This window comes from Solenopsis invicta, chromosome 6 (genome assembly GCF_016802725.1).
Source record: "Solenopsis invicta isolate M01_SB chromosome 6, UNIL_Sinv_3.0, whole genome shotgun sequence".
Lineage (NCBI taxonomy): Eukaryota > Metazoa > Arthropoda > Insecta > Hymenoptera > Formicidae > Solenopsis > Solenopsis invicta.
The window spans coordinates 24855528-24881303 of NC_052669.1; the positions used below are offsets into that span (position 1 = coordinate 24855528).

The 25776-nt window shown below is 42.5% G+C and overlaps 2 protein-coding genes across 2 annotated transcripts in view; one reads left to right on the top strand and one right to left on the bottom strand.

Moving 5' to 3' along the window:
• Positions 1 to 16427, bottom strand: part of LOC105200512 — a 34411-nt gene extending 17984 nt beyond the window's left edge. Inside the window, exon 1 of the mRNA XM_011168095.3 lies at positions 16208 to 16427. Coding sequence (XP_011166397.2) covers positions 16208 to 16262 — 55 coding nt within the window. The 5' untranslated portion in view covers positions 16263 to 16427. The remainder of the gene's footprint in view (positions 1 to 16207) is intronic.
• The window catches only part of LOC105200570 (RING finger protein 17), a 148357-nt gene that overhangs the window by 20560 nt on the left and 102021 nt on the right, over positions 1 to 25776 (top strand). The window lies entirely within an intron of this gene.

Below are 25776 nucleotides of genomic sequence, written 5' to 3' on the forward strand. Positions count from 1 at the left end.
AAGTGAGATGAAAGGGTGGAATTTACTACGACACGCAAAGAAATTTTTTTTTATTTTTCTTATATTATGCAAGATATATCTGGATTATTAATTATAAATATTATGAGAAGAGTACTCGTGTATTAGAAAGTATCAGCGTGCAAAGTATTACGCGGTGAATCATAAATTTTGCTGCGACTTGCAAACGTGTCACGAAAACTTGTTAGCCCTCGTTAACATCAATTCCGATTTCTCCCACGACTCGTTTACCTTTGCTTCAAATTACTTGACTTACGTACGAAATCTCGGTGATATTGGATGTGAAATGGAAAAAGGTCAACTAGTTTCTAATGTTGTTGACAGAACCAACATTTGACTGTCGTCAAAAACAGTAAATGTAATCCTGTTAATTTTCTAAAGATTTGTAATGCTACTTACGAAATGACGAGAATTAAAAATTACGAGTCTCGACATTTTCGAATTTTTATATACTTTTCTAGAGTTTAGTTGACTCCATTTTTTTTTCTTTGAATATTAAAACGAGTTGTTGGAAAACATAGCGTACTTGCCAGCGTATTCATTATTATTACGAAATAAACCTTTGCATATTCTCGGATACAACTATGTGATTAACACGTTTAACACCGTGACCGACGTCGATTGGTACACGTGTTGGTACGCCATAAAACTTGGCGTTTGATCATATTCAGGGAGTTGCGTATACATTACCGATAAAAATCAAATTAATTGACAAGTATGTTTGCAACAGCTGTTTGCAGTAACGCAAAATCTTTAATTGGATTTCTGCAAAGTTCGAAATCCATGCGCCATTAGCAACGTTAATTTGCTCGAGACAGCTCCTGATTGTCTTTTCTGGAGTTACACTTCGGGCGAGATGCATTTATTCTATCGCAACGCTTCTGCGCATAAGACGCGGCTCAACAGTCGATAGACTTTCACGGCTCCATACGAATGAGCGAAACTAAAATTCAATCTCGCGGCGACCCTCTCCCGACACGAGTTCGCGTTTCCCCATCCGGGATGCCGGAAATCCACCCCTAAATCGACGCGTAGCCTCTTTCTTTCACAGTGTTCTACCTCCTACCCTCGGGAACGACCTCTTGAACGGTACCGTAGTTTCGCACCGACAAGCGATTCGGCTCTCTTCGTGCAACAGGTAGATGTGGCTACGGGCCAGCTGCTACCTCTATTATGCATAATTGCTCTTGGGTGGAAGGAGAAGTGGAAGATTCTCCCGTAGCAATCGAACGTTCTGTCTCTCGCACTGTCCCGCCTTTTATTACCAACTTCTTCCGTTTGTCGGCGGACAAGAATATTATCCTCGTGAAAACAACTGGAATCCGCGTACACCCCGCCGTCCTCGTCCTGCGAGTTTTCATAATCAAAGAATTCCCGAGGGTTCGCTGATCGGAAGACTCGGGGTATATTAAAATTTGAATGCTAAGATTGACTTCTTGCGACTTGTAATATTCGAAGCACTGCTGGTTGCTTCAATTCTGACTCGCTCTATTATTCGTGTAATTTTGCTGATGGAATTTTTAGTGTCATTACTTATTAAAATACTTGGATTTGCGCACGACGAACGTGTATGCTTATCGCCTCATCTTTTTACATTCTACTTGCTTATAGCTCGCCTTTGTATATTTTACGTCTATCTCTCTTTATCCACCCTCTCGTTCTTCTGGTCTTCTTGCTTTTCGAAGCCGTCAAGAGGTAATCTCTATGACATAACGCGCACTTCAATATGTCTTGTCGTCAATCAAATGCCACCAATGGATTCTAGTGCGTGTGAGATATAATAATATGTCCGTCGACCTATCGTCTGTGTCACGGGTGAACGACATGAAATGAAGGCCATGCAAATCTGCGCGCTCGTTAATCTCTCGTCGTGGTTCAATATTATGTTTTCCATTATCTTCAAGTATGCTTACTACGGAGGAAGTATCGATTATGAATAAATTGTCCCTTGAGATGTTTTCTTATTACATTTTTCACGTTTCAAATTTATGTGTTATATGAACAATTAAATTTTTTTGTTGCAAATAGTTGTTAAGAAAAGGAAAAATTAAACGTGAAATTCGAATAGGTACTCTTCGTTTCGTATACGAACATGCTACTCGTAGAATTTATTAAAATTTAATGCACTTGTAGAATAGTGAAAAGTATAATAATCATGTATGATTTACAATTGTAGTGAGTTTTAATAAATTCGGCGAGTAACACAATGGTAGGTTTACTGATGAGATTGGTGAGATAGGAGGAAAATATTAAAATGGCTAAGAAATCTAGAAATGCAACCGGCGAATACGAGAGGATGGAGATCCTGAAGGATGGGCGAGAGATGGAAAAGGGGTAGACGTATAGAGATTTATCCCTCTTTCTTCCTCTAAGAGGTAGGAAGTCAAAAGAGGATGAGAAGGACGAGGACGGGGTGACGAGAGGGATATGTATGCGGTGTACATCCCGCCACGATGGATTTATATACATACATACATAGAACGGTACATGACGCCGGGACAGCTCTCCCCGATATATACGTATTGCAGCAGCAATTAAGTTTTACGGGCGTGCATCCGGAGAGAGACGCCTGTTTCGAACGCGTTGAGTGCCAGTCGTAAAACCGGCTAGGGGGGCAACTGCAGCCTGTTTATCCCTTTTCCCTTTTACAGCGCGCCGAGATACGCGGGGCGTCTGGGATGGATTCGTCGGGATGGTGCGTCGGAAATTGACGGAAATACGGATGATTTTAGTCAGCGGCGAATTACGAGCGAAAGTAAAATGAAATCACATCGAGGATCTAAAGGAAATTAAGTATTTTTAAGGATAATTTCAAGAGGCACATTTACTTGAGATTAACATACGACGAGGATACTTAAATAGGGGAGAAGATTAAATAAAAGATACTTAAATCAATAAATCTACGTTTTAATATTCGTTATCATAGAAAAATATAAAAAAAGTACTAAAATATAAAAAAAAATCGATATTGTGTACAATGCAGAGGGATAACGAGAGAAGAGAGGATAATAAACTCGATGAAACGCTCGCTTAAAAAAAATACAGTTGCGAAATATAAAGAACGTTTTATTACACGGCCCGTTTTATTACACGATCGTCTCGCTCCTTGTTCTTAGATCGCCAAGATTTCACAAGAGTAAACGTTTAAACGAAAATTAATCTCGCTCTAGTCCGTTTATTAGCATAAATAGAGGAGTGTATTCTCGAATATTAAACTTCAGCCTCGCGCATAGAATGACTTGTTAACACGAATTTTATATTCCATAGAAAAGAACTTGTCGCAAGTGAAAAATCCGAGAAAAACGCCATTCTCTCGGATTTTCACAATGCAAATTGCGCGTGATTAATCGGACATCGACGTTTTGCAAAAACCATTTGGAGTGGTGATGAGATTTCGGCATTAGATTCGGTGCGCGGCCGTACGCGGTACGACTCTCCTTTTCCGCGTCGGTGTTCTCTCGGAAAGACAAACAGTCGCACCGTCTGATCGATCCCCGCACCGAAAGCGGCATCGGAATTCCGAGTTAATTGCGCGCTCTAACACCTGTTAATAGGACTGACAATGGGGCTGTCAGGTATTTTGTGCTTGCGAGGTAAGCAGGGTCGTTGGCACACAGCGCGGTGAGAGGTGTTTCTGCAGACGGTGGTGTCAGGGCACACACACGACGGGGATGAGCGAGAGAGAGAGAGAGAGAGAGAGAGAGAGAGATGTGCTGACTGGAGAAACAACGGGCAGGGTATGTAGGTAATAGAGAGATAGAGAGGTGACAGCGAGAGAGGAAGAGAGAGAGAGAGAATGAGATAGATACGAGCAGCAACACAGCGGGAAAGGTGAAGGGAGAAGAGGAGATAGTTGATGCAGGTGGAGAGTTGCAATCTGTTCCCGATGGCTCCCGCACCGAGCTCTGCGGTTACCACTTTACAGTCCCCCTCGCTTATAAACCCACCCTGTCCTCCGTCGCTCCTCACTCTCGCGGTATCTCTCGCTCTCCGATCCTCTCTCCGATCTCTCGGCTCGGTCCGGCCACCGTTCTCTCCCACCCTCGAACCTATCAACGTCAGGACAACCTCATCTACTCGCCTGTCCGCAAGACATTAACCGAATTCAACGTTTGGTTTCCGTTTATACCCCCTCCCTCCTTCCTTCCCGCACGCATTTACACGCTTAGGCGTCGTCTCGTACATGCATTTACGCATGTCGATGCCGATTAATCGATGCGGTGCGATCGAAACGTCGTCCGACTTCTCGCAGCGTGACCTGGAAGATGTAAAATGTGAAAAATACGAGGCTGCGAGGAATGGCGTTTGAACGAGGAGATTGCCGCCAGGACGTCCTGGCGCGATATAATCTCGTTATTAAATTTTTCTTCAGGAAAAACGGCTCGGATATGATGTGTCAGTGTGTCTAAGATAAATTCTTCGCTCGCGAGTCACAACGATCCTCTTGAAGAGATCGTCGGAAGCGTATTATGAAGAACGAAAATGTAGATTAACATTTGTGATATTTGTCGTATTTCCTCACTTTCTTTGCTTTTTCTGTAGAGTTCGCTTCCTGTGGCCATCGATAAGCATCATTCTTAAGCAAAAAAAAAAAATAAATAAATAAATAAGAGACGCGAATTTTACACTGATTGCAGTTTTGGTTTCCAGTGCCAATTTGCGTCGCTCGTGCAACTCGACCGCGCGATCACTTGCCGGTCGTAAAATTACAGCGATTGTAAAAACAAACGTGAGTTTTACGCGACGCTTTGGTATAATAATGGGTTCGCTGGACGGTTGATTGAAAAAGCGATCGCGCGACGCGGACATTAACGAAACGTAACAGCGGTGTATGTTTTCACTGCGTTCAATATGGACGTCTATGGTTCCGTTTAGAGATCGTTACAGGAACGCCTCGTATATCATCGGATTACTATAATTTCGAGCAGCAGCGATAGACTTTTACGGCTGTTTCTCAGCCGAACCGGGCACATGGGGTGCCCCCCATCCCACCTTTTACGGCTCGCGCGAATATGTTTACGCGGGCTGATGCTAGATGCACGGAATTGAACAAATAAAGTGCAAGTAAGTTATGCATACCGTCGGTTAAACGCGTGAATTTCGTACTAAGAAACGCTTGTGGCATATTGTTCGTCGAAAAACACCAAGTTTCGAGTTGTACAAATTCTGTGCGTGTAATAAAAACGAATTACACAATTTATAGGCAATTTATAGGCAATTCAAAATTATACACTTCCCATGAATGCGCTTTTATAAGTTGACGACCATGACTCATTGGTATAATTAATATTCAAGGTTTGAGAAAACGATTAAAATTTAAAATTTAAATAAAATATTTAAATTCAAGGCTCCGCTATGTATTAATTTAGAAATGATGGGCAAACCTGGAAGCATGATGTAATCAGATTCCACTTTTCATCGATGCGTCTGAGCTCCGAATTACGAGAACCGTGCTGAATTACGAGACCGATTTTAGCTGCAATTTGCAATTCTAAAGCGAAAAGAAGGCAGTTTATCTGCAAAGAATATTATGGTACAAGAAGGATGTTTATTCTTTTTTGCAATACTTGTGTAGAAACGATAAAATATCATGGTACAAAGAAGATGTTTGTTCTTACTTGATGCGATGCATATGTAAAAACGGTAACTGGTCGTATTAGTTTTTGCGACTTTTTAATAATTTATTTCGATTTTCTCTTTGCTTTTATTTCTCTCGACAGGTAAACACATTCTCTCTCCCTCCCTCCCTCTCACTCTCTATTTCGCGAACGAACGAACAAACGAATGAATGAACATTGCATGCTCCATCGATTTTAAACGTAGCTGGCACGATTACTCTTCTTTCTTTTGGAAAATGCTAATATTTAATGGTTTACGAAAGTATCATTTTCAAGAATGATTTCTCCGTACTTAAAATATTGCAGGCAAAACAAGTGAACTTTTTCTCCGTCTCGCGTTACTCTTCAATACAACACTAAAACGCAGCGTTGCCACTTCAAGAGTGTTGCAATTTCCTACAATTTATTCATGTCACATTTCGCCATCGATTTTTTGATCGCCGTTCTTCATTTCATCAACTTCACATGTATTCATTCAAACCGACCGAGTAAGAAGACGAAAATTGTTTTGCCACAATTTATCGGCGGCATCTTTTCACCCTAGAAGCTGCGAAAAGATCGTAACTCGTTCGAAAGGAGATATCGAGGCTCAAACTCTCGATCATCTTGATCGGATCCATCGCGCTGCCGTCGGCGCCGTCAGCACCATGCACATTCGCCGTAAATACGCGCTTGCATCCGAACGACGCGCCCGTCTTAACCGCTATTTGCCTGCTGCCGATTGGTCGGCATCGTATATAGCGTGCCTCCTTTACGAGCCGCGGTAAAATTTTCTACGCTACAAAGTTATGAATTCGTTGCGGCGAATTCGCCATCATCACCGTAGCTACCACCACGTCTTCGTTGCATCACCCGCTGCCGCCGTCTCTTATTCCTCTTTTTCCCGTTTACCTCGTTTCTTCCGTCCTCTTCTCTTGTTTCGCCCGTTTCCACGCTTTGCGACGTCGTCGCCTCGTTTGACGGCTACATCGCGCTTTACGACACGCGATATCCTTTATCCGAAATATTATGCTCGAAGCTCGGTCTCTGGTCTTCGTACCTGCGTCGACGGGGACATACGCACGCGCGCATACATACACCGGCGTTATATTGAATCCCTGGTTAACTTTAATTTCGCCAACTAGTCGGCTACGGAAAAGTCGACTGTAAGAACTTGAGAGCTGTTTATCTCGCTACGCTTAACGCTCAAAAAGTTGTAGAGATTCTCAAAGGCTGCGTCCCGAGAAGGATTCTATCGCGATTTTCGAAAGTACTCTGACAAACGTGGCGAGGCGAAAGGATAAAATGCGAATAATTATGGTATACTTTACGTCCACCGCATGCTACATGGTATTCGCAAAGTTTCGCAGCTCCAAAGTTTACTTTTTCAGAAAACAGAAAAGCGAAATAGCACATTTAAACATTTATAAACATTGTAAAATATTAATTTATTTTTTCAACAACTCTATCGAACTTTTAATGCATGCTACGTGATTTTCACGAATATAGAAGGCCCCATTATCTCCCGCGATTTTGTATAAATTTGTATTTACGCTGAGTGACCGAAAAGTCACGCGGTTCACATTTAAATTATTCCGGAATAATTAATTTTGATTCGTAGCAATGAAAAACATACGCGAAATGTCGTTGAGCGTGTGCGTTTTATACAATTAATTGATTCAGTTGAAAAGGCGAGCTACATGAGATACTCGCGTGTGTATTCCGCGCGCGCGCGACATTTCGCCAGAATAAATATGAAAAGCTGTCAGGATATGTAAAAGCTCGCCGTTTCGATGACGGAAAAACGTATAACTCGACGATACCTAAAATCGGAACAAATATTCATCATTCGGAATTCGTTGCACTTTCACACGGCGTAGGTGCACGATTGAAAGCGAGTGCAGAAATGCAGTATACGAAAAAAAAAACGTACTTTTCCATTCTTCTCCCGGTGATACGTAGCTAATTGTGACAAATGTTTGCTAGTGCACATTGACTGGACTATATAATGGACCGGACGCAGCGAAACCAATTAATATTAATGGTGTATCAGACGGCGCAAATATTAGAATAGGCTGTTAAAACCATGTTTATATATCCACAATTTTCTAATTGATTTCTCGGTATTTTACTTGTCTCCCGTTTACATCTTCTATCTGAATTGATGCGAGTTTTCGATTGCAAAATGTATCACTGGGAACTTTGATTCCTAGGGATATGGATATTGATTTTCCATTCGCGTATGACGTATCTTAATGACCAGCGCAAGCTGGTCGAGTAAAGTACAATCAACATTGCTTTTGTTGAAATACCTGGAATTTAAAAATGTCATTTTTCAATGGAAATTTTGTGGAATATTCGTGCAAATGAATGCCGATTGAAAAATGTTGCATTAGAAGGTAAGCTTCTTGCTATCGCGTTTTTCGAAAGCATTGTGCATAATTTGGGATTACGTGGGCACAAACGAGAATCAGATTCTCGCGTCGCTGGCAATCAGATGGACCAGGATGAAATTCTCACAAATTGGTCATGATGTCACTATTCGTTGTGACAGTCGCGCTTTTTTCGCTATTTCCCGCGGCAGCTTTTTCAATATCCCAACGGAATCTTAATATGCTAGATGTAATCGGTACTGCGGTACGAATCACACTTTCGCCGGACAATCGTTATTCATTATTGAAAGCCACACCAGAATTACGTACTCATTATCGCATTTCAGTTTCATTTCTTGCATCGCACATTCGCGTCATCGTTCGTTGCACGCGATTGAATCGAAAGTACGTTACAAACTTTATATCCGTTTCCACCTTACATAGAAACATAAAATATTACTGACGTTAGATCTGCGAATCCGACATGCAACTCCCGAGAGTTCCAAGAGTCTTTAATTGCTGATTCTGCCGTCTTTACGTGCTTTAATTTTCTTCAGATTCCGTTTCCTCAGTCTTAAAAACACTCGGGAGATATCTTCCGCGCTATTATATTTTTAAATGTCTGAGATAGTTTTCCTCGGTTTCTATAAATATTATTAAAGAACGGATATGACGCACGTCGAAACTGCGCCAGCAAAAGGAGCAACGTCGGGCAGGGAACGACGCGTTAGTGAGTTTCTAAGTAAACTTTGATAGAGTTACTTGGATGTTGGGAAAATATATTTGTCCGGATATCAATATCGTGCGCTCTCACAAACGTCGGCAAGTAGTGCAGCTTTTACCAGCGAATGACGGTTCGTTATTGCGACGCTCGTCGAGAGTAATACTCGGAGAGTCTCGTCGCGTTTGCCGTTCGTCGTAATAAATATGATGTCAACGATTTCCTTCTCGGTTTCGTCGGTGGTTTCGAGCTTCTCCGTGCTCGGAGAAAAAAAGAGGGAAAAAAAACATTGTTAGCGCAATGCTCAGCGTACAAGTGATTTTCTAATTAACTGGCATTGGTCCTGCGGGCTCTTGCTTGATTACTACCGATCGGTTATGACACGCGGTGAAACGAGTTTAATCCTTCGTCGATGACTGGCAGGAACGCCGCTGACACTCCGGATCATTGAGCTTTAACTTTCGAACGAGCGCCGATCTCGCGTCAGGCGTAAATAATCCTTTGCCGTAGTAATTGAATCGGTCATTCCGAAAGCGAAGAGATAAGCTCCAGAGATTGAAATATCAGTCAGATAAAAAACCAAAGCTATTATTTTATATAAAATGCCCAGCATTGTGCGTACTACAGATGTTGACGTGAAGATTTGCGTGGTTAATTTAATTTGACATGAAAAGATAGTAGTATATATAGTTTTTTTTTTATATTGTACATCCACATAAATCGAATAGATTTATTATGCTGAACACTTAAAGATAAATCTATGTAAAACGATTGCATGTAATATATTACGTTCTCCCTGACAATTAGATTTTTACGGTCGTGATCAGTGGGCCGTTTGACCGTTGACTAACACAGCACGGCAATGCTTCCGCGAGCTGGAAAGCGCTCGTCGGTAACTATCGTTCCTGGCTGCCACCTTCGTAGCTATCGATCGTTCGCCGTCGAGGAATTCTATTTATTAACGAGCACGCCACGGGCCCAATCGAGAAACGAACGTACGGCCGCCGTGTGCCGAGTGGATTCCTCAATCGTCTAATACTTCCTGCAGGAAGTTGTAAGAGAAACGTAATTTCGACGAAACAGGAGGAATGCACGAAATTTGCATGCAGGAAAGCCACTTTCGCGGCTTGACTCGCGTTCGACCGGCGTGGGAATGCGAGCAATAGTGGAGAGATTGTTTTCACTTGACTGTGTTTTATCCGTTTAATCCTCGCGCAACAATGGTCTGAAAATTTCGCACCGGTCTAGATTTATGATCCCTGTATACTTCCGAACTTCCGATAAACAATATGGAAGATTTTAACCCTCTCCGTAATTTCCTACTAGATTTCACTCAAGCGGCGGGCTCGAGTGCGATTTTTCAAAGCACATTTTCCGAGAGACACTTTTTCGAGGAAACTAGACCAAGCAATCTCTCTTCCGTGAAAGGTGTCAGGTAGCTCGATCGACACCGGGTTAAATTTCATTTTCGCCTAGTCGCGAGTGATTAAGCCGACCTAACATCACTCCACACGAGACTATAGAGACCGTCGGCTCGATTCAAGCCACGTCCATCACCGGTATCGGTTGAGCACCTATACACTACCTCGCATCGCCCTTTGCACGCAATTGTGTACTGGCTGCGAGCATCCTGGATGCCGGGTCGCGTATATGGCAATATCAAACGCTGTTGCTACCTGATCATCATAAAAATTTATACGCCATCGTCCGCGACCGTAAATTGTATTATCGAATGCGCGCCGTCGGTTACCCGTTCCTCCGTATTCTCCACCACCTCCTTTTCCTCATCCTCCGCGTTTCGTTCTGCTTTCATTCCACCGCGTCGATAGAAACCGAGGGAATTTCTATTAAGTATATAAAACCGATTCCAAAAAGAGAAGGGTGTACACAGCGGTGCGAAATATCTGGTTTCGTCGTACAAACGCGCGCCGTTCTCCGCACGTTGCGCTCGTACGATTCTCCCTCTGCAATGACGTTATGTAAATTTTGCCCGTTAACGCTGTAGCATAACAGAAAAAGCGTAATGGTGAATGGGTTGCATTAATTACAACGGGTATCAGCGACGGATTGTATTACCCACCTACTTGAACTCGTCGGGCAGGTGAAAGCAACCGAGAGAGGTTTATGTTACAAATCAGCAACGCGCGCAGAAATCACGCCGCGAGGAATCGCGGGAGGACGGGGGTGAGGATGGAGGTCGCGAACGAACGCGCGGACAAAGAATTGGAGAAACAGAAATAAAATGACGAAAATAGAAATCGCAACGCGCGCTCACGCGTTGCCATGCAGAAAATGCGGTTTGCCGTAGGAGAGACGTCTCTTCCGGCGACGCGACATTGCGAACGTACGGGGGCGGCAAACTCGCACGGTAAAGTCGCGCGGGAGAAGCGAACTTGTGCGCGGGAACTTGTGCGCGGGATAATAACACATCCCGCGAAACCTTATATGCACGGGAACGCCAACTGCTCTCCGGCAATAGGAGGAAAAACCTCCGGCGAGTCGCGCAATTTCGATCTTCGCCGAACACCGCCGCTTTACACGTACTTCCGTTCCAGTACATTATGCTTGTTATTCTGCCACGCCGACAGCTCGCGGCGTTTTTCCACGCTCAGAAGCTCTCGCTTGTGAAATGTCGAAGTAGGCCCCGCCGCGCCGAGAGATACGAAAGCAATCGGAAGAAATTGTGAGGCATTGTTAGAAATTCACATATATATCAAACGAAAGAAATTCCCGCATTTTATTATCAATTATACGTCGGAGCGTAATTGTTTCGCTGCTTTTCTCAAAGCGAACGGGCAAAGCGGATATTGCGGCAATTCGGCGCGGTGAGATTGATGAGGACGGAGTAATCGGTTTATAAATCTTACGAGGGGGAGGGGAGGGGGAGGGAGAAAGTTTTTGTGCTCGCGGGGTCGAAGGTGAAAATGAAATTTACGGGAATATTCGCGGGACGTATGAAAATCATCGCGACGCAACGATCCGCGCCGCATTAAACGGAATTTCCCACGTACGCGCGCACGCGGGACGTGCTTCTCGAGCTTCCCGTGTGCTTCCACGTCTCGCTGCTGACACGCGAGCGAAATTTGCGTGTTTTATCGCGATGCCTGAGATATCGCGTGCCGCCTTTTGTCTCGACATAGTACAAATCGCACGCGACGCTGCGGCGCGACGTGACGCGACGCGTTCCGTCGAGCGAGAGCACCGCCCTCGGCACCCTTTTTCTCTTGCCTTCTTTTCTCACCGTTCTTTTTCTTTTGTTCATCGTTAACGCATTCCAGCTTGATTCCGCGAGCGCAAATAAACCTGTCGCGGCGAAAAACCCACGTGCGTGTGTACCCCGATATTTCGTTACCGACGTGAGAAACTTGTTGCGAATACAAATTACTACTTGTCGCGCGGGATTCAAGCCGCAGTCCCGTTGCAGCTAATAAACTTTCGCGCGATTCATCTCTCGTCCGGATCTCTTTAGTTTGTTCCGGGTATAACCGGGAGTGCGAAAGCGATCTGTACGAGCGTATTCGTTGGGAGTTTGAACCCGCGACGTCAAACAACGAGCTGGAAGGCTCGCGTACGGTTTTATTGTTTGCTCATCTATACTTGCCTTGTCGTTTTTCTGCTATGGGATCGTCACGATACCCAGAATTTAAAAATTCGAATCTGAAGTAGAGAACGTTAATCCCCGTCTCTTTCGCTGAACTTATATTCGTGAATAAAATATTTTATATTTATGATATAAATCCAATACGTTCTGAAACTAGTTTTACCGACGAATTAGCAGGTTCGATTTCACTCGATCGCCCTCCCCTTCCCTCCCACAATGGTTTCGCGACTGTGCGGATTCCGTCGAGTCCCGAATTAACGTCGTTAAATTTTATGATCGCCTCGTCGGCGGAAACCGATTCCGTTGTAAGAAAGAAAACAACCGATGCTAGCACGTAACACGATGAAACACCGTCTCGTGGAGTTTCACGATCGGGGGAGACGTTTATGTGGATGTGTGCATGCGCGTATACGTTGAGGGTGAGGGTGGCACTGGTCTTTCCAAGCATAGTCGGAGAGAGAAACGCGCCGCAGGGTTGGGAGGGGAGGGGAGTTTTCTGAAGACCTTTGTCAGCGTTCGTTGTACGAGCGATCGTAAGGAACTTTGGCTCACGTATCGTATTTACAATACCGGTACCATACAATCGGTATCGACCGATTTAATGGATACGCCCGAGCGGCGCATCAATATCGGCGCTGCTGCCTTGTTTGCTACCACAACGCGAACGAGTCGGCGATGCCACTCGACGAGCACGGGGATTTCTGGTTTAAGCGCGTTGAAAAATTCATCGGTGATCCGCCGCCGTTCCGTCGACGTTTGATTCCTGCAAAGGAGATACATACGTCGCTACTCGCGAGGTAGCGTGCAATACGAAATTCAAAGGGATTTTGCTATTCGCATTAACCCACATTACAGGATTTGAAGTCTCGCGACACCTAAATCCGCATCTCCTGAAAACCGGAGGAGACCTAAGGACGCGATCGTTGAATGATTCGCTAATTCCACTGTTTACGTAATCTTCTGTCTAGACTTCCGCATAAATATTTCAACTCCTTGATTTTGGTCGCCCATTTGCAGATTTATATCCAGGACTCTGGCGAGTTTCCAGAATTAACTGTCAGAGTTAGCAATCTCATACCTCTTTCGCTTAATTTATACTTGCTCTAAGATGTACTGTTTGCATCGAGAGCAGGATTTATCTTTCACATGAGTTTTAATCGTATCGGATCTTTTAGACGATCTATCTTACGGATCTTAAAATAGTTACAAGTTAAAAACAGTTATTAGCGGAATAGAGCTACGACTCGGACTTTTTTTTCGCATTAAACTTCAGATTTATTTGTTAAAGTCCAAGTTTCACTTTTTAGCATTTGCACTAGTATTTCATGAGACCTATACGATGATCCGATCATTGAAGGGGAGTACGACGCGCTGACGATCACCGGATAACGCTTTTAGGATTTGGATTCGACGAAAATTGATTTCGTCCCGTAGTTTCACTCGCGAGCTGGATTACGCGCTCAGCCGATAATTAATCGTAGTATAGCCCGAGCGACAGAGAGCGATTAGCGTGATGCGTGCGCAACGGTAATATTCAAATCTGTTCGTCGTATGCGCAACAATGCTGCGGAATTCCGTCTATATTTGCCGGGATTAAGTGCCACTGGGTTGGGATAGCAGTCGGATGATAGCGGCGGCCGGGATTCCGAGCCATCGGTCCGATGATGTTTGTACAGGCGCACATACGGTTACGCTCGCCGGTTACAATCCCTGTGCAAAAGTGATTTTTTTTGTCGACCCGTGCGCATATACGCACTCCCGCGAATTAAAAATACCCGAGCGGCGAATTAGTTTGCACTGTCGGGCTTTATCGCGAATTCGACATAATCCCATTTCGCGGCGCGGGACCGGCCACTATTCAACCGTCATGGATTTTGCGAGACGTCGCGCCTGAAGCGAGAAAAAAAAATAGAAAGGGAATGCTAAATTATGGGGTTCACGTGAAATTAGCGCGATTGCGTAAACGGTGAGCGTAAAAGCATGATCGCAGGCTACCTTGACATCCTTCGTATATAGAACACGAGAAGTTATCCGCAAGTCGACTTTGGAAACAAGTTCTTTGTCTTCTCCTCTCTTTGACCGCAAATTTACTCTTTCACGCGACTTTTGGTATTGTACAACAGATATTAAAAAGTAATCTTGAATTTTTTTTTAGCCTAGAACAGTAAAAAAATTGAACAGGACAAAAGAGACCCAGTATGCCTACGAAAGATTAACGTGTGTGAACGAAGATAAATACAAAATGATACAAAATAATACGGACATTTGGGAAATACTATTTATTTTATTAATAAGAGGTTATTAATGCAATGTTACTCTTCTAGTAGAATACTTTTAAGAAATATTAAAAGAAAAAGTCTATTTTTTACTCTGTCCTGTAAAATCGTTCACAATGATGTTTCAGTCGTGTTGTATTACTCGAGAAAAACACTGAGGTTTTGAAGAAGAAAAAAGGCAATTTTGAAAAATAGTTTGAGAAGCAAATTTCTTTGTCCAACATTACTTGTATAATTAACTGAAAGATTTTTTGCAAAAAAATAACTCAACATTTTAATGTTAACCATTCAAGCATTGTATGATCTTTTCCCAAAGAAAGATGAAATCTGTATTAGAAACAAATGATGAGCCAACCTCTTATTAATAAAATAGCGTATTTTCCGGGCGCTCACTTATATTTTGTCATTATCTCCTGTACATTTATCTTTGATTTATCTAGATTTAGGTAGCACCTTTTTAGATAGCAACCTCTTCGTTCACTCGCAATTGTACACTTTTTTCTATTCTGGACATTCAGCTTCTCACACGCTTGCGATTCTCAATCTGGCGACACGCGACAAGAGAAAAGATTTGCATCGGGAATTTCTTTGCGCGTGCTCTATTCCATCCGGCTTAATGACTGTCGCCTGTTGTTTCCGAATGCGGAATCAAAGTACTACGGCGCGGTCTCGGGGCGGGAGGGGCGATAGGTGTGCCGGGAAATAATGAAATTTGCAGGGAAAATCAGCGAGGCCGACGTTTCGAACGTGACGTGGTCAATCCCATCATTTTATGCAAATAAAAGCGGAGGACGCTTGATTTCCCCGTGGTGTTCCGATGCTGCCGTTGTCGTCGCCGCCGTCGTCAACGTTGGCGTCGACGTCGGCGTCGTCGACACCCGGAACGATGCCTGACGTCAGTCGGAGACACGATTCCAGTCGGATTTACGGCACACCAAGCTCCGTGGAAACGGATATATAGGCTGTGGTGGCTGGTGCTAACCAGTTGCCCTCGATTCAACGACGGATTCCCTGGGGACCTCGGCACGTGTCAGGGAGCGCGTGTTTACATCGAGCGATCGTGCACTTTGAGAATGTGTCTAATCTTCTCAAGTATGTCAATTGCAACATTAAAAATTGACCAAGCTCATCCTTCGACATTCAAATTAATTTTCCCGTCTTTGATAATTATTACTATCGATTTTGTTATTTATAAATTTACATTTTTTAATCACACAACATTGTTAAATGACGAGCGTGAGTCTTTTATTCCGTTTAATTAATAGATATATTACACTCGTTATATCTAGTAAAATTATTAGTATTGATAGTTTTTGAGTTTTCAAGCGTCACGCCGAGCATCGGCGTCGCACGAACATCGGCTCGATTGCACGAACTGCGTTACATTTCCGCCGCGTTGCAGTATCGAACGTTGCGTCAATCATACAATTACAGCTATATCCGACCGTATATCTTTTCTCGAGTCGACGGCCAAGTTCGCGCGTTAATGGCACTCGCGCCTCGCTTCTTCGGGAGTTCGGTGCATTCACCGAAGCGTAAATTCGCCGATTGTCCGCGCGTAACTTGCTACAATTAATCCGTCGTGAATCGCATTCGCGGCTTCGTATCAGTCTCGTACTCACCCAGCGAGAGTAGCGCGACTTGGGCGCGATGAACATTGCGAAGCGTCGAGCGCATCTCCCCGTGTTACGTGCGTGCTCGCCGTGAGACACGCGTGAGACAGGTAGAAAAACAACACCTGGCGTGACCGAGACGCGCCGAAGACCACGCGGAAACTGACTCCTTTCGATGGCACACTGTCGGTAGTATCCTCGCCTCGTTGCGGAGCGGAACCGAGCGTACGTACGTTGACTCTCTTGCTTTTGCTCGCCGCTACACCGCGCTCGCCTTTCGCCGTGGTGGGAAGAAGGATAAGCGGCCCTGCGTGGCACGCTCACGGCCAACCGAGAGTGTTCGGGGACATGCCGATACGCTTCGTAAGATCGAAAATGACCGCGATTAATTGACGCGTTTTGGGGAAAGCGATACGAGCGACGAAATCCGAATGTCATTTTTGCGATCTTTCGCCTCGCATATACTTGGTCCGTTTACAAGGGAAGAAGCTGATATTACAATTTATTATCTGAAATCATTGAACCTTTGTTAGTATTGATTTGACTTATTTCCATCGTTACGTAAAAACAGAACAGATTTTAGACTCGTGTTTCACATACCTATTTCATTTATAGAACTCGTAAATTTTATTAGTGACTTATCGTCGTTAATCTCGATCGTTTATACACTTGACAGAGATTGACGTAAAACGCGTTGATCAGCTGACAGCTGCGAGCAAAGTTTAAACGTGCAAATACTAATTATGTTGAACGTGCAGAATTTAATGTCCGTCCGCGTTTTATCGGGGAAAGGCAGAGCGCGTACATAAGTGGCGTGCTTATAAAGGAACCAAGTTCCCGTTGCTATCTCTCGCGTAAAAGACGCGTAACGCAGCCGAGTCTACGGCCGTTTAAATTTCATTGCCTTTCGCGCGAAATATTAAGATAACGTCCGATGCACGAGCATCGCCGCGAGGCTGTCTCTCATTCCAGTCCTGACAATGAGCCCCGTTCTTGCGCCGTCAACTTCGTCAGTTTTATCGCCCGCGTTAACTCCCGCGAGCATTAAGCGCGTTACCTCGTAAAGGAGCGTTGCTAGTAAGTCGAAAGGAGAAATTGCATGGCGCCCGGTTATAATTACGCGTAATTGTCTGTGTCTGATTAAGCTGCTTACTTTCCGAGGGAATTTTTTAGGCGGTTCACAAGCCACCGGCGGCTTTCCATTAGACCGATTACAATTATTTGCACGATTATCGAGGGAAGCGGAGCATCACCTCCCAATTCATGAGGTGCCAAGTGAGCGAACAATCCGATGATCTTTCGTATCCTTAGGCTTAAAGATGAACGGCAGAGATTATTTCTTACACTTTCGAGCCTTCGAGCGCGTTTAAATCTTAACCACGCCAGTTCCTCTGTTGTCTAATAGAAAACAAAAACCACGAGCGTTGGAAACAAGCGTGTAAAAGCGATTTGAGAGAGGGAGAGGGAACGAGAGGCGAGAGTGCCCGTCCTGTGAATGCAACAATTAGCTTTTCTGCGTAGAAAAGTGCCCCATTCTTTCGCGCCAGATCATTAAAACTGACACGGAAGATGTCCCGTTGCAAATGGCCGTTCCGCGAATGCATCGTAATACGGTAGCGCTCGCGACGGCGACTTCCTACCGGTCTCTGACGTAATCGGGAGGGCGGCGGCGCGAAAATTAGTCGCGAAATGGGAAAAACGAGGGCGAAAAGCTGGCAAAACGTTTCGTCGCGGGAGACGGACAACAGTTCTGCGGCTGCACGCTCCCACGATTGACAATTACTGCCGCGGCCGCTCTGATGCGGCCGTTATCGGAGTTAGCGCTATTTTTTCAGGTGCGGCGCGCTCCTGGTAAAATTAAACAAAAATTTCCATTCGTAACGAAAGCGCAAAAATCGCGGGCTTGATCAGGCGCGGTCGTTTGTCCATGATCGACAGAATTCGGTTTCTCTCTGAAAAAGAGTTGAGCTACGGTGGTGCATGGCTTCGGCATTCCCCATGCGCGGAAATCGTCTCGCTTGCGCATAATGAGCACACGCGCCCGAACCACAATTAAGGCGACTTTATATAATTTTCGTTGGAATTTCGGTGCCGTGAAAGTATTGCCGTCGCATGTCCAGCGAAACGTAAGAAAATATATGAATCTAAAACACTGGAAGCGCAGGCCGGATCTGCATTGCGTTGCGTTTTTACGTCGCGCAAATAAACGCGAGATTCCATCCGTCACGGCATTATAAGAAAGAGCGCAAATTTACGCATAAACGTCTATCCTTATCTTCAACGGCTAACCGAGGATTAATTACATCCCGGTTGGTCGCGAGCGCTAAAACGTTGATTCCATAAAGCGAGGAGAAAGGAGCGGGGGGAAAGGGGAGGAAAAAAGGAGACCGTCTGGCGGGGAGTTTTTCAGGGACGATAATTGTACGCCATTAGGTAAGCCGTCCCGACGTGCGCACAATAACATGGGCGATGCAACGTGGCGGCAACGTCGTCATCGTCCGTCGTCGTCGTCGTCGACGTTGTCGGCGTGAAAACGCGAGGGAGAAGAGAGGTGTACGTAGTTGAACCGAGCGATATCAGGTCTCATTGTTCCGCGCGACTTCGAGCTCTTTGTCTCTTCCGTTTCGAAATACCGAGCGCGGGCGGTCGGAGAAGGACGGAGAAAGCAAGCCACGGTCTCCCGGCGACACTTGGAACTTGCCAGTTTACCAGTTGTCGGGGGCGACCTGGTCGTCGTCTCGGCAAAAGGACGAGACGAATGCCACAATGCAGCGCGCGCGGAATCTTGCATTACGAAAGTCTCGGTTTACACACCGCTACTTAACCCATTATCGCGTACGTTTCGCGCGATGAAATTCGAAGCTTACGCTGCGAAGAGAGGAACGTAGAGAATTCTCTTCATTTTTAGAGCAACTCTTCTGGAAACGGGATATACGTATTTGCGTCTGAAAACACTTTTGCTTCTTTACTTAAAACATTTTTTATATGCATTTTTCGTTAATGCACTTTAGACAGAGCAATATTATTATTAATTGATATTACTCTCTGATATTATTAGTTCAAACAAATTTTACTTCAAGTAAAAGATAACGAGATACCTCGTAGAAAGATGTATGCAAACTACTGTACCAAAACATGTAGTCTGATAAATCTGAGGAAAAGTTAGCTCGAAAACAAGTACATATAAAAATGAGACATTTACATCTAAGTATTACAGTTCGTGTATCACAAAACTTTTTTACCAAGCTTTAGAGAAAGTATCGAATTTATATGAGATGAATCTTGAAGTACATTTTGCAAGCAGAAATAAAATCTCGGGTTTTTTTTTGGTTTTCTGATTGATGATTTGAATATTTTTAATTATACGACGATTAGAATTGTACGAATTTATTATTTAATTATAAAAAAATGACCGAGATCCCAACAACACAGCTTTAAAGGATGTGTGTTCTCGTTACTCTTGCTCGTTTTGGCTATTTTCGTACGATCGTTGCACTCTTGTTACAATTTACTTTCATTATCACAGTAAGTACAATGTATCCCCGTGGAAAAGGCGAGGTCGGAACGGCACGCGCTCGCAATTGCTTACGTCACGTTGCTTTTGTTTCAAGCTGTACGGCTTCGCACGTGTAACCCTAGGTGAGGTTTGTATCAAATTTTAACCTCCGCTGTGCTCCACCACTCCGCCGTTTCCACCGTCTTCGCGATCCGCGCGAGGAAAACATTTTACCGACTTTCTCCGACGTTTCACAAAAGACACGACGCTGTACAGCGCGCGAGAGGACCTCTCTTTCGCTTAACATACCGCGCGCCGTTAATTTGGTCCGCGTCGCGAGTGTTCTCTCGTTTTAGAAAGACAACAACTTGAATTGAGCGCGCCAGTCCGAGCGTGAAACTTTATTCCTTCCTTCGTTCGTTATTCAAGCACTCTCGTTAAATATAAAATACATTCGTAATCAATTCATCACGCGCATCGCAGCGTGCTTTATTGCACCGTCCTTATTACCGCTAGAAAAATTACTTTCTTCTCATCTCTCTTAACCGTTTAGATTACCGCTATGTAACTGTAGATCTTTTTCTCTGCGCTGCATATTTTATGTATGTACACGGGAAAACTAATTTTACTAAAGTATCTAAAAATTTATATAATAGCTAGATACAAATCAGAAAATAATTTTAACTATTAAAATAATTATGTAGGACGCCCAGGTATGATGAGGAATGCTGCAAAAAATTTTGACTTTCTAGCAACTAGTTTGAGCGTCCTACATAATTATTTTAATGGTGTAACAATAATTTTAGCTTTGTGATTAATTATATTTTTAGATACTTTAGCAAAACTATCCTTTCCGTATATACGTGTTACGAGTTATCTTTTTTTAAATAATTTATAAACGCAAGAAAACTACTTCGAATGTATAAAGAAGGGCAATATACATATATGAGATTTCAATTCTATTTCATCTAATTGAATAATACATCGTCGATATGTGAAAGCTGATACGATCTACGCTTATGGTCGCTTTGAGTTCAAGTTCAAATTAAGATGCAGACTAAACAGGTGATTGCCTAAGGCGTCAAAACAGGTCTGGCTTACCTTAATTGTTATCTCGGGACGCTAACACATTGGTTCTCTCTAACATACCTTGACCGATTTATTTCACTTTTGCGTTGAATTTCCATTGAAATATTCAGTTTCCCAAATTTATGTGGATCATAACACATTTTTTAAAATTGTAAACATTTATGACTTATTTAGTTAAATGAAAAAGTAACTGGAGAGAGGAAACATTATTTATTTGTACCACTTTGCTTCTGTTTTTCAATTTTTTATTAACTATTAATTTTATAAATCTATTTCTCAAAATACGAAAATTGTACAAAGATATGAAAAATTATACTTATTTTCTGTTCTTGTTGATGATATTTTTAATGTTGCAGCGAATCGAATTATTTTAATGTACAAAGAATTTAATAATAGTTTATTTCAAAATTTAGTTTAATTTTCACCATCGCTGAACAATTTTTTACAACTTACCAAAAATTGGCTTGCGACTTACCAGTGGATCGTGACCTATACTTTGGGAATCTCAGTCTCGGACAATTTAGCGTGCATTTTGTTGGAAACACGTATTTATAACACTGTATAGAAGCGAACAGTCATCCGCGTTTCTCGTTCATAACGTTCGTAACGTTCACCCAATATGAACTCGGGCATGACAAAAATGACCGCTCAAAACTTCCTACATACGATACTTTCGCGCACAGCAGAACTGACGACAGTTCTGATTACGTTTAAATGCGATCTAAATCATACCTGACTTTCCGTGTTTCTTCTTTTTTTTTCACATCTGTCCAATAGATTTATCAATTTATCATCGTAAATATACTGTGACAAGAACTATAACGAATCGATAAGCACTATGTTTTTATATATAATTTTTAAGCGTTTCTCGTCGATTTCGGATAATACTTTCTTTATTAACAAACAATTTGTATCTTTAATATAGTCATTAAATTAATGCTTAAAGAGTGTCCTTTCTTGCATTGCAATTACAATTATTTTAAAAAGTTTAGTTGCACTACCTAGATCTGCATTCAGATATTGTTGAACTGATTTTCTAAAACTCTAAAAAAACTGCGAAAGAAATGGGTTTATTATGTATTCACATTTCGCACTGCTTTCACGGGTTCCCAAGTTCTAATTATTTCGATTTCAAGGCTAGCACAAGTCCAATGTACGTCCATCACGTAATCAACAACCGAATCCATCACTTTCTATTCGGAGTGAGAAGTTTGACAATGACAAACCTCGCGCACATCCTGAACGGCATATTATAGCTCTCGATTCGCTCTTTTGACATGAATCTCGCACAAAACTAAAATATCACTCTTTCGAAATAAGTATCTCATGACTTGTCTGGCAAACCGAACGCGATCTAATTCGGCGAAGACGTCGTCCGCATTTTTATCGAATTTTCTCTCTGAAACGGGCAGGGCTTTAATTGAATTCATGCTAATTCGCGTGACTCCTGAATTTTCTGTGCGAGATAACGATCGGGTATTCTCACACGGAACGCCTTTTTCGCGCGGCAGCGTGGGACCGTTCTTTATTTTTTCAGTGGGGCTCGCTTTCCATCTTTTCATAATAAAAAGAATACTCGCGCGAAACTGTCGCGAGTATTTTCAGCGACGCGGAGCGCTTCATGACCGGGAAACATTTTGCGAAACGTCGGGTTATATACAGTCGGGGAATTCCCAAAATAGTGTGTACCGCGTTCTACCCTGGGAATATTTAAAAGAGGTGCAGTCATGAGAGGGAAAATGGTATCGTGCGAATTATACGAGAAATATATTTTCCGCCGCTGGTGCGCGACTTCCCGGAACACCCGCCGCCGTTCCGAAAACGATAACGAAATCTATGGCATCAATCGTTATCAGCGATTAAATATCATTTAATATCGAGTATGCATTTGATCGCGCAATTGTTCCTCATTTTCATTTATCTGTTTACTTGTATCGTGTTTGATGACAAATATTGCGTACGTCCCGTTGCGAATGCCGCATTGGACGAGCTATAAACAGATTGCATATACATTAAGTTGGTCATTTATTACGTATTTTTCTCTCGAAAAATTATCTTTGTCCGTCATATTTTTCAAATATGTACGTGATACAACCGCTGACGTTTTTATTTTGACTATTTCCCTGCGTTTTAAATAAACTACAAACGATGAATGTATTATGACTAAAAATTTTTATCATTTATTGTTTTTTTTTAACTAAAAATTTTTATTGTTTATTTTTTAATTTTGATTTTTTTATACTTAATCTATTCACTAGTATAAATTCGGTGATCAATGCTACATACATTTCTATTTTCATTTTTTAATTATAACTAAACTGCTTAGAATTTACCGATACATTTTTATATTTATGCGTAGAAAGTAAATTGCAAATATGCCACATTGGCCGCTGAAAGGTTAAATAATTTAATTTTAAAACTTTATTAAATTTGGCAAAGATTCAGTTTATTATTTATTAGGTATATATTAATGTGAACACTGCTTACTTTGAAAATAATCACAGAAATGAAATACTTATATGTAGTTTATTTTCAAGCTTGATGTTAAAATAAATTTCGACACACGTGAAAAAAAGAATGTTATTTAATTGAAGGAATTGGTTTCAGTTTGATGTTTTAATATTTAACAGTGTAAGTTTGCACCGACATTATCGCTCTCGTGCTTTAATATACGATAGTTTTGGGACGCTATATGGTAACTTTAGGAATTTAAGTCGTTCACCGCAAGACGAATTATCGGAATATAATTAATACGCTTTACTTGGCGTCGCGTTCGATGCATCCATTATTTTCGCGATGAGAAATAGATTGCTGTGTATTAATTTATTTCTGTTTCGCGTGAGACTACCTCGCTCTTCAGGAGAGCCGGTATAGACGCGTTATCGCTCTCTTCGGCAATATGCAGGTACACCGAATTAAATTCGCGTTGCACGTGCACCGCTTCGGTTGGACGGCCATTAGCCATCAGCGAATTATCCGGCGACGACCGGATTTTCTCGCGTCAGCACCATCGTACGAAATATTCGCTCGGAAATCTTGCTGAAATTTACATGAGTCTAGAAGCGGATCGTGTTATAATCGCCAACACGTCGAATTTCACTGATTTTTGTTGAAATGCCGCAGCCGCATTGATGGCTAGCTAGCTCTCTCTCTCTCTCTCTCTCTCTCTCTCTCTCTCTCTCTCTTTTCTATTCATCCTGCTCCCGTTAATGTTCCCGATTTTTTGCATTTAAACAACCAATCTTATTTAAAAAATCTATATTTACTCTATTGCAATATAAGCATTTAATGAAAATTGATAGAAACTATTGCAATTTTGTGTGTGCTTCTTTAATATTTATTTTTGATAAATATTTTTCAGTGCCTTTGAAGATTTAAGAATAAAAAAAGGATTATTATATACAAGTCGTACATTTTGCTGAAAAAAATCTTTGCCAATAATCACCCTTTAATGACGTCTCGAGACGCGCACACATCACGTAGCATCACAGTCGAAGTAATACTGACCCACAAAATCCCGAACGAAAAAGGCGCGCGCGAAGATGGTAGAAAGTTCATTCCCAAAGTGTTTATTCCGGTCAGAGACTCATCTCCATCTCCGGTTTTGCGTCTGCACCGGCGAACCTGGTAGAATAGCGGGAAATTAGAGCGAGTGAAAAGGTCTTAATGATACATGCGGGGACCCTTTCACGATAACCACACACACAATTTCCGTGCTTCACACGATTTTCTCGCGGGTGGAATTTTAATCGCCGCTACTCGGCTACATTCGTAATTAACATCCATCATTGTTGCTACTAATTCGCACCTGATTTCTGTTATCGCGCCTCATGCCGCGAGAAAAACGAACTTGAATTTGTTTTTCCACGATCAGATCGCCTTAGAAATCGTTCACAGAATCGGTTCACTGAACGAACAAAGTTACATGTAAATAACGATACGTAGTAATTTTAACTTTCGAGTATTATGTTTAATTTGTTATTGTAACAAATTTTAATCATATGATTACACCTCGAGTATCGTCTTGCTCTCTATTCTTTCTTCTCAAACTCTACTTACTAAAATAATGCTATTATATTTTAGTGCGCGCTTTAATATTATGCTGTGAAATTATTCTTACGTGAGATGGCACGAAGATAAGTTGTACAAACCTATTCATTCACACACAATAATTTTTACGCTTTCTTAGAAAAGTGATCGATTAGAATACGCGATACATCTTCGTGACTTCGGAGTTTATTTTATTGCGCATGTGGAAGTGAATAGAGAAACTCGTCTAACGAAATTGTTTTTGTTCAGAGATACATTTAAAACGTACGTTTCTTTTTAGCGTGAAACTCCTGACATTTACCCCCTCGAGGCGTATTTCACTTCATCCCCTATGCCGGCGCCGTTCGAAGAGCGAGGTTGATGCACTCGGAAATTTCGTTTTCTCTCTTTCCATTCTGGCACGAGCCGAATCCGCTTATGACGCTTCTTAGGATTAAGCGCTGTGCCTTCGATGTTCCATAACGAGCGAGTACGCCATAAGTCGCTTGATCAAAATTTCAACGGCCGACAACGCCAGACGTGGCATAGGCGCTGCGGCCACTCTATTTATTAATTTCCCCCGAGATCGTTTCGTTACCATTAATTCTGAAGTTTTTTCGTACGAATACTATTCGTTTAATTTAAAAAAGCGAAATGTTTGTTAAAAACATCAGACACACGAGGTTTTTCGCATTTCGCAATTGCATCATGTGATAATTATTAAAAGTTGATATAAACTGGTTTTCTAAATTAGGTAAAAAGGAGAGAAATGCGTAATGCAAAGATATATCGAAATGACAGAATGCAAGAAAATAGTATAGTTAATTATTGTCGGATTATTATGTAACATGTACATATAGTTGGAAAAATTTTTGACGCTTCAATGTCCAAATTCCGGATATTTACACGTGAGATACGCTCTGGGATAACGCGTGGTGGTGCGGCGCGGCGCGGCGTGGCGCGC